This window comes from Pelodiscus sinensis, chromosome 16, assembly GCF_052426305.1.
Source record: "Pelodiscus sinensis isolate ZL-2025 chromosome 16, ASM5242630v1, whole genome shotgun sequence".
NCBI classification, from domain to species: Eukaryota; Metazoa; Chordata; order Testudines; family Trionychidae; genus Pelodiscus; species Pelodiscus sinensis.
In genome coordinates, this window is record NC_143067.1 from 41591167 (window position 1) to 41606503 (window position 15337).

The 15337-nt window shown below is 49.5% G+C and overlaps 1 protein-coding gene across 1 annotated transcript in view; it reads right to left on the minus strand.

Moving 5' to 3' along the window:
- DIAPH1 (diaphanous related formin 1) overlaps positions 1 to 15337 on the minus strand; it is a 109101-nt gene that overhangs the window by 70910 nt on the left and 22854 nt on the right. Inside the window, exons 2-4 of the mRNA XM_089769607.1 lie at positions 11408 to 11434; positions 10453 to 10611; positions 8777 to 8878 (exon numbers count right to left, since the gene is read on the minus strand). Of these exons, the coding sequence (XP_089625733.1) occupies positions 8777 to 8878; positions 10453 to 10611; positions 11408 to 11434 (288 nt within the window). The remainder of the gene's footprint in view (positions 1 to 8776; positions 8879 to 10452; positions 10612 to 11407; positions 11435 to 15337) is intronic.

The following is a 15337-nucleotide window of genomic DNA, read 5'->3' on the forward strand; positions in this document are numbered from 1 at the left end:
GAGAGGTTCTGGAGGCCAAATTTAGGCTGCTAGGAAAGAGATTGAAATCCAGGACCTCTATGGCAGCGTTCTCTGAAATGCTTCTAGTTCCACACACAGGGCTAGGTAGGCAGGCAGAACTTCAGCGTCTCAATGCGTGGATGAGACGGTGTAGGGAAAAGGGGTTTGGATTTATTAGGAACTGGGGACTTTTGGGATTGGGGGAGCCTCCACAGGAAGGATGGGCTCCACCTAAACCACAATGGAACCAGACTGCTGGCACTGAACATTAAGAAAGTCGTAGAGTCGTTTTTAAAGAAAGGGCTGGGGGAAAGCCGCTGGGTGCAGAGCAGCACATGGATCAGACAGACGCATCTTTCTGGCAGTTCAGTTCTGTAGTTTCCGCACCAGAGCCCTGCTCTTCAGAGTTCTGAGCACACGGGCAGCACTTCAGATCCTTAACCCTTGGCTTGTGGGCTGTAGCTAGTTTCAGAAATGGCAAAGAAAGTACCAATTTGCATTTTGTTAAGTCTGCTGTGAAAGTGTCAAAACAAACATGTGCCAGGTCATCACCCGGGCCTGCTGTAACATGAACTATATGGCAGAAAGGGGAGTCAAGCAAAGCAGGAGACATACCGCTCTCCATCAAGGAATTCAGCCACCAATTTAATGAATGCATTCATTATCTTTTCATTAGCATGGACACATGTCCAATGGAACGGTGGCCAAAGCACAAAGGGGTATCTGAAGGGTTAGCCTACAGTAAATACTTTGCAATGAAAGGTTACAAAATGCCCTGTGAACACCTGTTCTCACTTTCAGGTGGCACTGTAAATAAGGCTGTGTGTAGTGTAAACACTGTTTGCCAGCACTTTTGCTGACAAAACACCTCCAGCCCCTGCAAGCGGGACTCCAGGAAAGTGCTCCTGCCAACAATGGGCCACTTGTCAGGGCCAAACTTTTGTCTTTCGGGAGAGGAGGGTGAGCACTTGAACAACAAAAGTTTTGCTCTTCAGCTGGCAGTGGCACATCTACAACTTACACTCAATCAGCAAAACTTTTGTCGTTCACAGATGCCAGTTCATCGGGTAGCAGCAAGATATTCCCTAGGAAATATTCCACCCTCTGACTCCACCACCTCAACCAAGTGAGACAATCAGCATTGCTGTGTACAGTATCACATTTTTAAAAACTTTACTGTGTATGTACTGCCTTCTGCCTGTGGAAAAAAAATGTTCCTGGAACCTAACCCTCACTTTTACATTCATTCTTATGGGGAAATTGGATTCATTTAACATTGTTTCACTTAAAGCAGCATTTTTCAGGAACATAACTAACAAGTGAGGAGCTGCTGAATAGTACTTGTATGAGGTGAACTGAAATATGCTATTTCTTCTGAGAATCATGTTTATAGTGCAAGTATCTGTAAAAAATAGAACATGAAGGCTGTGCACTGTATTGTGTGTGTAAGCTGAAAATGCAGTAATATTTCAGTGGGTATTCTATCGTCTAACAGTGCAATGATTCATTTTGTAATCACATTTAATTTTTTGAGTTAATGATGTGAGTGAACTGCAAGTAGCCTACAGACCTGGGAAAAAGGGCTGCTGGAATTGAGCCTGCAGCCTGTTCACACATTCTAAGGCCAAAAGTGACCATTCAGCACTGGGAATAAATGGACTGTTTGCCTGGAGTCACAGCTGACCAAAGGAATGGGCATTTCTAGGAATGATGCTCTCTGGGTGTCCAGGAGCAATGGGGACTGGAGCAGGAACCAGAGACGAGTCCCCACAGGGTCAATTAAAGACATGTCGAATTTCAGCTCGTAACTTGAATTTCTTCCTTCCTCCAGCAACCACCACCTCAATAGTTAGCCAGTTGCATTTTATTCAGGTCCTTCAGAGAGGGCGGATGGCTATTAGCACGAGAAGAGAGGGTGCTAGAGCTGAGCATCATTAGCGTGGGGCTGGCAGTGACAGCTGGGTTGTTTCGTGAGCTCCCTACAATACTGCAGTTGCTCTCTCCGACTGGAGCCGGCATGAGAAGGGCCTAATGTCAGTAACCACTGGTAGGTCCCCTTGGCAGCGGAGATGGGAATGAGCAGGCTGGTACAAGAGGACAGAAAGGAGATTCCCATAAGGTCGAGGTCTCTTCCTGGAAGGGACTGACCAGACAGTAAGCAGACGTGCTCCCAGCTTGAGGTCCCACTCGTTCCTGGAAGCCCGCAGTGTGCGCAGTCCAGGATAGCACGCATCCCACAGCAGGGCTAGTGGAGCTTGGCCCTGAACTCCTGGGGTGCTGCTTCTGTGGCTTCCCTCGGTTGTTTCATGAGATGGGTTAACAACAAGGGGCGAGGGCCAAGAGATTAACAAGGGCTGGAATTACACAGGGTGACCTTTGGGAATAATTTATAATCCCCACTGGACAAAAGTTATTCCAGCCCACGGCTGAAAGAAACGGGTAAGACAGCAGCCCACAGGGATGAGAAGCAGCAGCTCTGGCGGCATCAGTGCAGGTTGGAAGAGGCCGCTAGGCAGGGGGTAGCAGCTCTCCTGCAGGGAATGAGCGCCTCCCTCCCACAGCGTTAGCAGTTCTGCGCTGCTGAGAAGTGGAAGCTCCCTGGCAGAACTGGCGCTGCTACCTGAAGGGCTTTCTCCTGGTAGGAGGCATGCAGATACCCAGGGATCTCGGAGTAGCCTGAGAGTCCTTTGGCGCGTGGAATACGTTAAACGGGTCTGGCCCGTCCCAGGGAGATGGGACCTCCTGAGGAATCCCAGAGGACTATAACCAAGATGCGGCCCCTTCCCCCCACCAAGGCCCGTGGCCCCCACCGCTTCCTCATGGCTTTCGCTCCAGGGGGCTAGTCGGACAACTAACTGGTGAAGGAATATCCTGCATGAACACATGAAGCTGCACACAACTCTACTTGCACCCCAGAAATCAACTGCCATTGCTCTCTTGCCCCAAAAGTCAATCCGCCCCGCCCCGCGCTAAGGAGCCTGCTGCTCTCAGGCAGGAAGCCCTGAGTCAGGATAGGGAGCACTCGAGGTAGGTGCTGGGATTAGAACTCCCCCTTCCTCCTCGGTAGCCGACGCAGCAGCAGCCAAGGCAGGAGGAGAAGCCCAGACAGAGGGGAGGCACTGCTGGAGTCTGAGGGTGGCACTGCTCCCCGCCGCTGGCAGAGTGGACAGGCTGCTGCCCCTGCGGATGGGGTATTCCGCAAGGCCCCCCCGGCACTGCCTCCCCGCAAGGCAGCAACAGAGAGGGGGAGGAGTGAAGAAACTCAACCCCTAGGGCAGCGGGGCCAAGTGGAGGAGGTGGAGGGGCTCAGGCTGTGCGCGCTGGCACTGGACAGCGCCGTAACCTTCTGGGTCAAGGATGCGGCCTGCCCCCGAGCGCAGCACATTCCAGTGCTGATAAAACGCCAGTGAGAACCACGGCGCCGCAGGCCCAGCGCTGTCAGCGGCTCCCCTCCTGGAGGTGGTTTACACAGAGCACCCAGGGAGCCCTCCCCCAGCACACATGCCAAGGCCACGCTGCCAGTTTCCAGTGCTGTGTTAAGTGCAGTCAAAGCCTTAGCCTTACACTGCCATGGGGGAGGAGGAATCAGCATTCAGGACTTCCTCACTCCCCAAGAGAAAGGGATTCCGCGCAAGCGACTTCTACCTGCAGGGCAAGGGAGGCTGACGGCTGATACACAGGGCCAGGGAAAAGGTTTCTCTCACTGTGAGTGTCCCTCCCCCCACACATGGGAAGGAAACCCCAGCCTACTGGGGAAGGGGCCTTCCAAGCTCTGCCTTTCCACGGCTGGGCTTCGGAACTCAGCCGGCTGTGCTAGGGACAACTTCCACGACGAAAGCGGTACCCTGTCAGACGGGGCAGTGGTGTCCACACTGGCATCCCCAAATACAAAGCCGATGGCGGCCCAGGCAAACTGGGCACCTCCAGAAGCCTGCAGAGAAGGACCGAGGACTCCAAGACAATCAGGCCCTCCCAAGGAAAACCCCCAGGTTGGATGGGAAGGCAGGAGCAGACTGGGGAAGCTGGTAAGATGGCAGGGGACAGAACTTGTGGGGTGGGTGGGAAAGGAGGGACCCGCAACACTGGACTCTGGTCCAGCAACATCCATGGTCTGGCATAATTTGAGTTTGCCGGATGCCCGCTTAGCGTGGGGTTGGCCAGGTGTCCCGCGGTCCCACAAGGCATATTCAGAGCGCCCAGTCCTGGCTCTCAACGTGCTGTGCTGCTCTTCAGCACTAATGCACCCCTAAATATCTACGAGCCCAGGAAGCGGGGCAGTGTGGGGGTGCTGCTGGACAACACTGACTTCCTGTGCTTCAGCAAATTGGCTGGGGGCAGCACCAGTCAGGCCCCAGGGTGCCAGACTAACGAGGTTCAACCTGAACAACATTCTAACCCTGACTTAGCTGAGTTCTAGTTACAATGTAACTGCCCCTACAAAGGGCCCCCTTAGCGTTTCAAAAGGAAAGTCATTTAAACCACTTCCTGGAGCCCCTCTGATACACATCTGCCCTGCTGCTCCCTGGGCACAGTCTCCCTTCTGTGGGAGGGGCAAAGCTAGCGCAGGCTAGTCAGTGCGCCACCGCAACGTACTGTGTGACTGAAATCATCTCTAGGCAATCCTCAGAATGTCCCTATACGGAGGCAGTGCAGCAGGGCGCACTTTTAAACTCTCCCACTGGAGTCTGGCTCCCTTGGAGCCACACATCTCCGCTGACCGAGTTACCAACTCCACAGCACCGGGACACTCCGCTGGCCAACAAGGCAGCTACATTCGGACAGACCTTCTGGACTCATTGTCTGGGTAGGACTACACAGAACGTGGCTTAGTACCTAGGACTCAGGGGCATAGAAATGCCCCTTCTACCACTCCACCCCTTCAAGCAGCATGGGTAAGAGGCATGTTTTCTGTGGTCTAAAGCCAGTGGCTTTAAATTCTGATGTCTAACACTAGACCCTACACCCATCGTTAGGCAGTTAAATAATAGTGGTCTGACTGCAGCTCCCACGACAGTGACTGCGTAGCTAAGTGGAGTGGAGACTCTACCTACTGCTGCCTACCACCTGGAAAGGGAGGGAAAGAAAAGGAGGCGATGCTCACAAATAAAGATGCTCTGGAAGCTGGTCTTGGTAGGTGTGGTCAAGAGTGCAGCTGGTGCAGGACACTAGAGACTGGGCTTTGGTTTTAGGCAAATCACTTGGATCAAACGACCCGCCTGAGGAGCTTACATTTTGAAGGCTTTAAGCAAGGAAAAGGACTAGTCCTTTTTAACACAAGTGGAGAGCTCCAGCACACACGTGGGGAAGTTTACAATTCCATGAGGACGTGATGGCATTTCCAAACACTCAGGAATTCTTTCTGAATAAATTTCCCACTTCTGCACACAACTTTATCCAATATTGGTCTACACATTAGATCTCATTAGGACTCAAATGTAAAGTTTGCAGAGCAAACCATTTGAAGAGGGGGTTTGAAAGAAGAGCAAGATTTTCCAGAAGTAGAATACCAGCTACATATTTTCTAAGCCCCGTATCTCAGAAATGTCTTGGCAGATTCAGGATTCAGATTCACATTTTGCTTTTTTTAAAATAGAAGCGTTTCTTCTGGCCAAACTCCACAATTTTAAAATTTCAAGGGAAAAAAATATTTTTTTAGAAGTGAAGACCAAAAATTGAGCTTATAATGGAAACTTATTTACAGCTTTGATTGAAGAGCAGCGCGCTCATCCTGAAGGGGCAATGCCAGCTTGAAACATCTTTGTACTTAATACGTATAACATGCACGTGGACTAAACCAAAACATTTTGTTTCTAAAACAGCATAATTTTCATTAAAAAGAATTGTAAATGAAAAATTACGTTTAGAAACTAAATTAGCAGAAAATGTGTTTTTTCCACAATTTTCAGATTTCAACAAAAAAAGGAAAATTGAGAAAATGTTTGTTGCCCTTCCCCTCATTACAGTCACTGAAAAAATAAACCATTACTCAAAAAATTGATTTTAAGTTTCAAAAACTGAGAAAAGCTTTGTTTTTTGCAGAAATTCTTGAAAGTTTGCACAAAACATACTAAGCATTTTCAATCAATTTTAAGTGCTCTGTAACTGACAGAAGTTACCAAAAAACAAAACAAAAACCATTTCCCCACATTAGCTCCACTTTGCCAATTTGACAAGACTATCATATAGTTTCTCCCTTGCTGACGAGCCCTTTATAACATCGATGGGGAGCAGAACAAATCTTGTGCACATGTTAAAAAGAATGTTTTTAAACAGTCAATAATACATCCTGAAATAAAGGAGCACGATCAAAAACTGGATATTTTATTTTAACTAATCATTTAAAAATGACGGTTACTGTAATCTTTTAATACTCAGTCACTGAAAAATTTTGGCTCATGCTGCTATATTAAATATAGTTATGAAAACCATATTGCATGATCTAGGAGAAGACATGTATGTCTCTTTGATCATGAAATCATAGAGTTCACAATTCTAAGGAACGGTAGAAGGGAGAACAGCAAAATAGAGACAACGGATTTCAGGAAGGCGGATTTTGGCAAGCTCAGAGAGCTGATAGGTAAGATCCCACGGGAATCGAGACTGAGGGGGAAAACAACTGAAGAGACTTGGCGGTTTTTCAAAGGGACATTGTTAAGGGCCCAAAAGCAAGCTATTCCGATGTGTCGGAAAGATAGAAAATATGGCAAAAGACCGCCTTGGCTTAACCACGAGATCTTGCATGATCTAAAAATAAAAAAGGAATCATATAAAAAATGGAAAGTAGGACAAATTACAAAGGATGAATATAGGCAAACAGCACAGGAATGCAGGGGCAAGATTAGAAAGGCGAAGGCACAGAATGAGCTCAAACTAGCTACCGGCATGAAGGGAAACAAGACGACTTTTTATAAATACATTAGAAGCAAGAGGAAGACCAAGGAGAGGGTAGGCCCACTGGTCAGTGAGGAGGGAGAAACAGTAACAGGAAACTTGGAAATGGCAGAGATGCTCAATGACTTCTTTGTTTCGGTCTTCACCAAGAAGTCTGAAGGAACGCCTAACATAGTGAATGCTAGTGGGAAGGGGGTAGTTTTAGAAGGTAAAATAAAATTTAAAAAAAAGTTAAAAATCACCTAGAAAAGTTAGATGCCTGCAAGTCAACCCAGGAAACTACAGACCAGTTAGTTTAACTTCTGTGCCAAGGAAGATAATGGAGCAAGTAATTAAGGAAATCATCTGTCAACACTTGGAAAGTGGCAAGGGAAACAGCCAGCATGGATTTGTAAAGAACAAATCATGTCAAACCAATCTGATAGCTTTCTTTGATAGGATAACGATTCTTGTGGAAAGGGAGAAGTGGTACATGTGGTATACCTAGACTTTAGTAAGGCGTTTGATACGGTCTCGCATGATATTCTTATCAATAAACTAGGTAAATACAACTTAGATGGGGCTATTATAAGGTGGGTGCATAACTGGTTGGATAACCGTACTCAGAGAGTAGTTATTAATGGTTCACAATCCTGCTGGAAAGGCATAACAAGTGGGGTTCCGCAAGGGTCTGTTTGGGACTGGCTCTGTTCAATATCTTCATCAACAATTTGGATATTGGTATAGAAAGTATGCATATTAAGTTTGCAGATGATACCAAGCTGGGAGGGGTTGCGACTAATCTGGAGGATAGGGTCATAATTCAAAATGACCTGGACAAATTGGAGAAATGGTCTGAGGTAAACAGGATGAGGTTTAATAAAGACAAATGGAAAGTGCTCCACTTAGGAAGGAACAATCAGTTTCATACATACAGAATGGGAAGCGACTGTCTGGGAAGGAGTACGGCAAAAAGGGATCTAGGGGTTATAGTGGACCACAAGTTGAATATGAGCCAGCAGTGTGATGCTGTTGCAAAGAAAGCAAGCATGATTCTGGGATACATTAACAGGTGTGTTATGAGCAAGACACGAGAAGTCATTTTTCTGCTCTACTCTGCACTGGTTAGGCCTCAATTGGAGTATTGTGTTCAGTTCTGGGCACCACATTTCAAGAAAGATGTGGAGAAATTGGAGAGGGTCCAGAGAAGAGCAACAAGAATGATGAAAGGTCTAGAGAACATGACCTGAGGGAAGGCTGACGGAATTAGGTTTGTTTAGTTTAGAAAAGAGAAGATTGAGGGGGGACATGATAGCCGTTTTCAGATATCTACAAGGGTGTCATAAGGAGGGAGAAAACTTGTTCATCTTGGCCTCTGGGGACAGAACAAAAAGCAATGGGCTTAAATTGCAGCAAAGGAGGTTTAGGTTGGACATTAGGAAAAAGTTCCTAACTGTCAGGGTGGTCAAACACTGGAATAAATTGCCTAGGGAGGTTGTGGAATCTCCATCTGTGGAGATATGTAAGAGTAGGTTATAGATAAATGTCTATCAGGGATGGTCTAGACAGTATTTGGTCCTGCCATGGGGGCAGAGGACTGGACTCGATGACCTCTCGAGGACCCTTCCACTCCTAGTATTCTATGATTCAAACACTTCACAGAGTTCAGTGGAAAACAAGTTAGCAAGTAAAAGCAAAGGAGGAAGCTGTTGAGATTGGGGCCATGCATCATTCGTATACAGGGCTTTCGCTGTCAGTGCATATTTCTTTCAAATTCATGAGATTTGTGTTTCATGCCAGTTTCACTCAAGAACCGATGATGTGAGGCAATGTGTGTGTTGTTATTCACCTCCACATCCCTACCTCCCTGACTGCGGCTCTCTGTACTCAGAGCACAAGGACTCACCGCTTTGGAGGTATGTAGATACTGGGATACCATCTCTCTTTTGATTATTATGTCCTTTTCCCTCAGAGGCTGCTGCTTTTCCTCATTCAAATTCATGTCGACCTGTTGAAGAAAAGCAAGAAACTGTTCGCCAGCGCACAGATTCCGTGAGGCTGGGCTCACTCACAGAAACATCATTTGTGACAGGTAACACAACAGTGCCACTGTGACGTAGTGGGGGGTACCTTGCTGGTTGCTATGCTGGGCAGTGGGTTGTGAGTGAGCTCCACTGGCTGCTGTCTGCAGCACGGCCCAGCCGGGCCGGGGATGAGTCATTATGTAAGGGGGCTTCGAACCTGTCTGACCAGTTCTTCCCCACGGAGCGGAACAATGAGAAGGAGGGGAGTGGAGCCCTGGCTGGGGGGCAGGGCTGGAAGTGAGTTAGTTAGTTTCTGTCTGGGAGCATGGAAGAGACAGCCTAGGGGAAGGGGCTGGAATTTAGGGGCCCAGTCTCCCCCATCTCAAGGGGGGCTGAGGCATCCTAGGCCTGCCCTGGAACCAGATTCCATCTGTGCTGTGCTGTATCCTGGAGAAGCAATAAACTCCCTCTGTTCTACTGGCTGGGGGAGTCTGTTTGTGCCACTACGGGGGTGCAGGAGACGGGAAAAACCCAACGCGCCGTCACAGCCACGCAAGGCGGCTCCATAGCCAACCTAGATGGGAGCTGCTAGCGGAAAAGTTTCTGACACTCATGAACGCGACAAGTGCACACGTCATTGGAAATGACCTGACAAGCACTCAAGGAAGGAGGCGGAGTCCAGGTTGCAGGAGGGGGCTCCAGGCTGGGGCAGGGAGTGAGGGTCCAGCAAAGGATGCAGGGGTTGGGATGCACAAAGGACTTGCAGCTGGGATAGAGGGGTTCAGAGGACAGGAGGAAGCTCTGGGCTGGGACAGGGGGTTGGAGTGCGGGGCTCTGACTGTGGACCCTGGATGGGGCCAGGAACGAGGGGTCTGGGGTACAGGAGGCAGCTCTGGGCTGGGGCCGAAGAGTTTATAGGGCAATCAGAACTGAGCAGGGCTTTGGAGCATGGTGGGCCCTCAGGGGTGTAGGCTCCAGTTTTGCTTACTTCCTCTAGTAGCTCCCAGAAGTAACAGCATGTTCCCGATCCAGCCAGCTCCTATGTGGAGGCATGGCCGGAGGCTCTGTCCACAGGCACTGCCCCGTAGCTCCCCACTGGCTGGGATTCCCAGCCAATGGGAAATGGATGGGCAGTGTTTGGGCGGGGCAGCACACAGAGCTCTGCGGCCTGACCCTGTGTATATGAGCCAGCCAGAAGGGGGTCATGCTGCTGCTTCCGGGAGCTGCGCGGAACAGGGCAATCCCCAAGCCCCGCTCCACAACAGCCAGATTAAAAAAGCTAACAGGCCAGAAGTGGCCCATGGTCCATAGTTTGCCCCCCTCTGGATTCAGGAATCAAAGCAGAAAGCCACGGGAGAGCTGTGGGAAAACAGAGCCAGCTCCACCATGAGGATGGAGGTAAGTGAGGTGGGCGGCACCGTGGTTATGAGGGAACAAGGCCAACATTACCGTCTGCACCTCTCGTCCCGACAAATGAGAGAGTGACGCAGAGCGCACATAGCACCCCACGAGGAAAGGGGGAGGGAGGAAGGGAGGGCATTCGCACTAGGGTCATTACCAGCATCTGTTCGAAGAGGAGCAGCACGTCCTCATCTGTGATTTCCTGCAGCATCTGGCCCGTATTAGGAACATCCATTTGGGAGGCTGAGGAATTCCTATGAGCCACATTGGATTTTTCCTTCTCCTTCTTTATCCGTATGCTGGTGAATCGCTCCAGCTGAGACAGAAACAGAAAGCAAAGTCAGCACCACCTCATTTCACATCTCCTAACTCTAGTGATCACCCTCAGCCACACACTGTCCAAGGCTCATGTCAGGCACCCTACCCTAGCGGCATCCCCACACTTGCACTGCTGGCAATGGACAGAGGAAGTCCAACGAATCTGAGGGTAGATCTGACACCAGAGGCCATCACTTGTGATCTGCGGAAGCTTTTGAAACCTCACAGACCAGAGACAAAGTTCTGTGTAGAAGGTTCATGCCCCCTTGGACAGCTTCCTTGAACAGGGCTGACAACGCTCAGCCAGTGTTCTCCAGAAGTCCATGCACCAGCACCAGCAGAGAATAAATAGAAATGTGCTGGTACAGCTAATGCCAACTCCCATCAGGAACAAGGGCATTCAATGCCTCTTCAGGGAATGTAAAATACCAGACACCTGGGGGCCTCCTGACAGGTCTATCCTCACAGCCAGCAGTCTTGTGAAGCAATCCTCCGGAAAACGCCAGTGTTCTGATTGCCAGCTAAACCAGTGCTTCGGAGGAAAAGGCCAGCAGAGCATGTATGGTTATGAGCCGTGTCCGAGAAGCAGAGTTTGAGAATCCTAGAGCAGTAAATGCTCAACAAGAGGATGCACATGGAGCAGGCACGCGACAGCATGGGCTGGAGTCTCCAGTCAGAACAGAACAGAACAGAACACACTGGAACACTCTGCACATGGTGCCAGAAACAGGCAGGCACAGGAAAGTTACAGCAAGTAAGAGAAATCACATGCAGAAGAAAACCACTGTCCTTACCTCATCTGCCATGAGCCGCTTCAAAGTCTGTGGGACAGAAAGAAAAGGGAAAAGAGGAGAAACAAATCAGTGCCACACACACAAGGGAGAGTGATGAGGAGGAGAGAAAAAGGGCAGTGATAACCCATCGTGTTCCCATCCCGGTCAGAGTGAACACTCAGACAGCCGCTCTAAAACCAGGGAGATGAAACACAGGAGCAGCGGGCAGCCATCGCTGCATAAAGCAGGAGCTTCTCTCTCTCTCCTCTCTGACTCAGCTGTGTCTCACACTCAAGCCTTTTCTAGTGATGCACAGCGACTCAAGAACTCCTCTTAGGGAAAGCAAACCATAGACCTAGCCCCTGCCAGGACAATCTGTTCCAGTATATGGTGCTCTCTTCTCCTGCTACGGAAGGGTGAGTTCTGGCCTTAGCCCCCATGCGAGGCACCAAAGCTGGTCCCACCGTGCAACTGCATCCCCACAGCAAGTGAGAGCAGAACGAACCCTGCTGTACTACAGTCCTTGCTCCTGACCGCAGCAGGTTTTACAGGTGGCATTGCACAGAAGAGGAGCAGCCCAGGGAAATACCCTGTTCCCTATGCCCTCCCTGCCACCCTACACAGACACGCAAATCTACCCAGTTACCTATCACCCTCCCTCTGCGCGTCATTAGAGAGGTTTGACACACAAAGAATACTTCATAATGCATTGCATAGGGGCAGGCCATCTGGACACTTACAACAAGTGCCCATCTGCATCCCCACGTTTCTGTATCTTTGAGCAAGTGCTTGTGTCTGAAATGTGAAGTTCATTACCCGTTCCCAGCTGCTTTATCTGCGAGCAGAACCCAGACATGCTGCTGTTTCATTTGTCACAAACCAGAGACTCCAGCAGAGGGCAGAACGAATCAACAAATGGGAATAACAAGCAGCGGATGGCAGAGAGTGTAACCCTAAATCTATGCAGATCAGACCTCCTGGAGATAGATGTCAAGAGCATCAGGGAGAACACAGACTATGGCTCTTTCCCAACAGCTCTCCTTTGCACGGTGACATCACACACAAATCACGGTACAGTATCCTGGGAGCGCAATGCACTACGACTACAATTTTTGATGATGCCATAAAGGTGAACCAACTTCACGGTATCACAGTTAAACCATTAATCCGACTTTTGAGTGTCACATGGCTCATCCCAGAGTTCTCTTCTCTCCCACCTCCAGAAGTTATCCAAAGATCACATGATGGTGAACACCAAGATAAAAGTTCCTCTGACACCCTGGCCCACGGTACCTAAGGGGCTCCATGGACTCCAAATTCTGCAGCTATGAAATTCATCATTTGCTGTTCATTGGCACTCCAGAACCTCAGCTTTCATTTAAAATCATTTCTACTAGTCCTGCTGTTGTAGAAATAACCCTGAAACTGTGAACTGAATTGAACCAATTCAAAGATCTGCAGAAAGCCTGAAAAAGTAGCTTTAAGAGGAGTGAACTACATCCCTTCATCTCAATCAGGGCACCGTGGACTTTGATTCTGTGGGTGTATTATCTGGCATTTTTCCAAGACAACTGGGTGTTTGCCAAGGAATGCATTTCCTCCTTGTGCTGCAGCCTGGCACTTGACATTTTGCATTCTAGCTCTCTGCCCTGCCAGGATCTGCCTGGAGCCTCCTCTTGCTCTCCAGCAGTTTCCCCACAAGAGTGAGCTCCCTAGGTTACAGGGCACACTCCCGGCTTCTCTTCTCCTTGCAGTCGGGGCTGGAATCCAACTTGGTTAAAGAACAGGGGGGCCATGCATGTAAACTGGTAAGCTGGGCCATCTGCAGAACAGCCCCACAGAAGGAAGCCGCTAAAGCCCATTACAAACTCTCCACTTCTTCATCATACATTGGGGTGAGGGAAGAAAGCTCTGAACCAGGCCACCTGGACAACACTAAAGGAGGTGAGGCCCAAGAAATGGAGCTGGACACTTGGATAGTGAAAACCCTACCCCTCCAAATGTTCCCAGCCCAGGATCTAGCTGTGGAGTGTGGCATGTCCACCATCTCAGGTACAGATGAGAGCACTCTACAAAGTCATAAATGGTGCAGAGAAAATAAGGCTGTTTTGGGCTCAGGAGATTGAGCTGCTAATGCTTTCTGCAATGCCACAGCCTGGAGGAGAATCGGACACACCTTTCGAGCTTTGGGGGTGAAGGTGTTGGAACAAGACGACAAAGGACATTCCCTCAACTAGCCAATGCTACACGTGCACTCAAAACAAGGAAAGGGGCAAAGTTAGAGGCACGTCTTGACCCCCCCTCCTTTTTTTACTCATATCAGAACTAAGGACTAAGAGCCTTAATCCAAAAAGAAAAGAAAAAAGAAAAATGGAAAGTGGTGTCTCATGGAACAATCTGCTCCACTAAATCTGGGTCTAAAGACATAGGAGCAGCCAGACTGGGTCAGAACAAAGGCCCATCTAACCCAGTTCCCTGTCTTTGGAGAGTGGCTAATGCCAGGAGCCCCAGAGGGAATGATCAGAAAAGGAAGGTAATCGTCAAATTAGCCATCCCATCCCAACCCAGCAAGGTTCCTAGTCCAGCTGCAGTTGGGAGTTGGTAGAATGAAATTCCTCTTTAGTTGCAGCCCCTAAACATTTGGAGCTGTGACAACACTGCAAAAGGTCTAAGCTGCATCCCAAGATTAGGTACATACACAGGCCACTCAAAGAATATGCATAGCCCCCTTCCTGTTTCCCTCCTGGCACCTCTCCTGCATCTCAAAACCTACTCCTTTTGGCTGGCGCTGACACCCTTCCGAAAGACCTCGGTGTACCCACTGGTTTTGAAGAGGGGGAGGAGATGGAAGATAGGCTTGAGAGGTGCACCCTGACAAACAAGAGGCTGTACCTCCCAACAGCAAGTACAATGGGGGAGATGGCAAGGGGTTTCTGTACTTCTCGGGGCCCTAGTGAGGTCTGTGGAGACACCCAGTACAGACTGATGTTGCCCAACATTCCAGTCTGACTGGTATGTCCAGCTGTCTGACACTCTTTTCTGAGTCCACGCTGGAGTCCTGACTCCTATTCCTCAATTCACTGCCTGACGCACACTGCTCAGACCTCACCAACAGCACATGATCTGCAGGGGAATGTCTGGCTATCGGCCAAAGAAAACCTTTTCTTCTCAGCCAGAGTTTAAAAATAATTGTAAACAACTGGAGGGAGTTCAAAGGAGAGCAACCAAAGTGAGCTGGTGAGACTTGCAGATGGAAAGAAAGCTAACTATCCAAGGGAGGCTAACATGGCTTGAGTTAGGGGCAAGAACGGGAAGCCTTTTAAAAAGAACCATCAAGTCACTATTTAGCAAGGCACCAAGAAGTACAGTTAGGAATCAAGAGCTGATGAACGTAAGCGCTGCCAGACTAAATCAGACCTGAGCTCCACCTAGCTCTGTGTGACGTAGTGGGGGTACCTGGCTGGTTTCTATGCTGCTGGCTCTGGGGTAACCCCCACTGGCTGCCGTGGGTACCACGACCCAGCAAAACAGGATGAGTCACTATGCAAACCAGTGGCCAGACACCCCCCATGGAGAGGAACAAAGGAAGGTGGAGGCTGCCCTGGATGGGGGGCAGGGCTGGAAGAGGGTTAGTTAGTTGCTGGCTGGGGGCATGGAGGAGACAGCCTAGGGAAAGGGACTGGAGTTTAGGGGCCCAGTCTCCCCCATCTCAAGGGGGCCTGAGGCATCCTAGCCCAGCTCTGTGACCAGATTACATCTGTGCTGTGCTGTATCCTGGAGAGGCAATAAACTTCCTCTATTACACCGGCTGGGGCAGTCTGTTTGTGCCATTTCGGGGTGCAGGAGACGGGGGAACCCCATCGCGCCGTCACACTGGTGTCGGGGTGGGATGCACTGCACCCCGTGGATGGAGCTTCCAGCGGCGAGCGACAAGGCGCAGTAGAAGCAAGA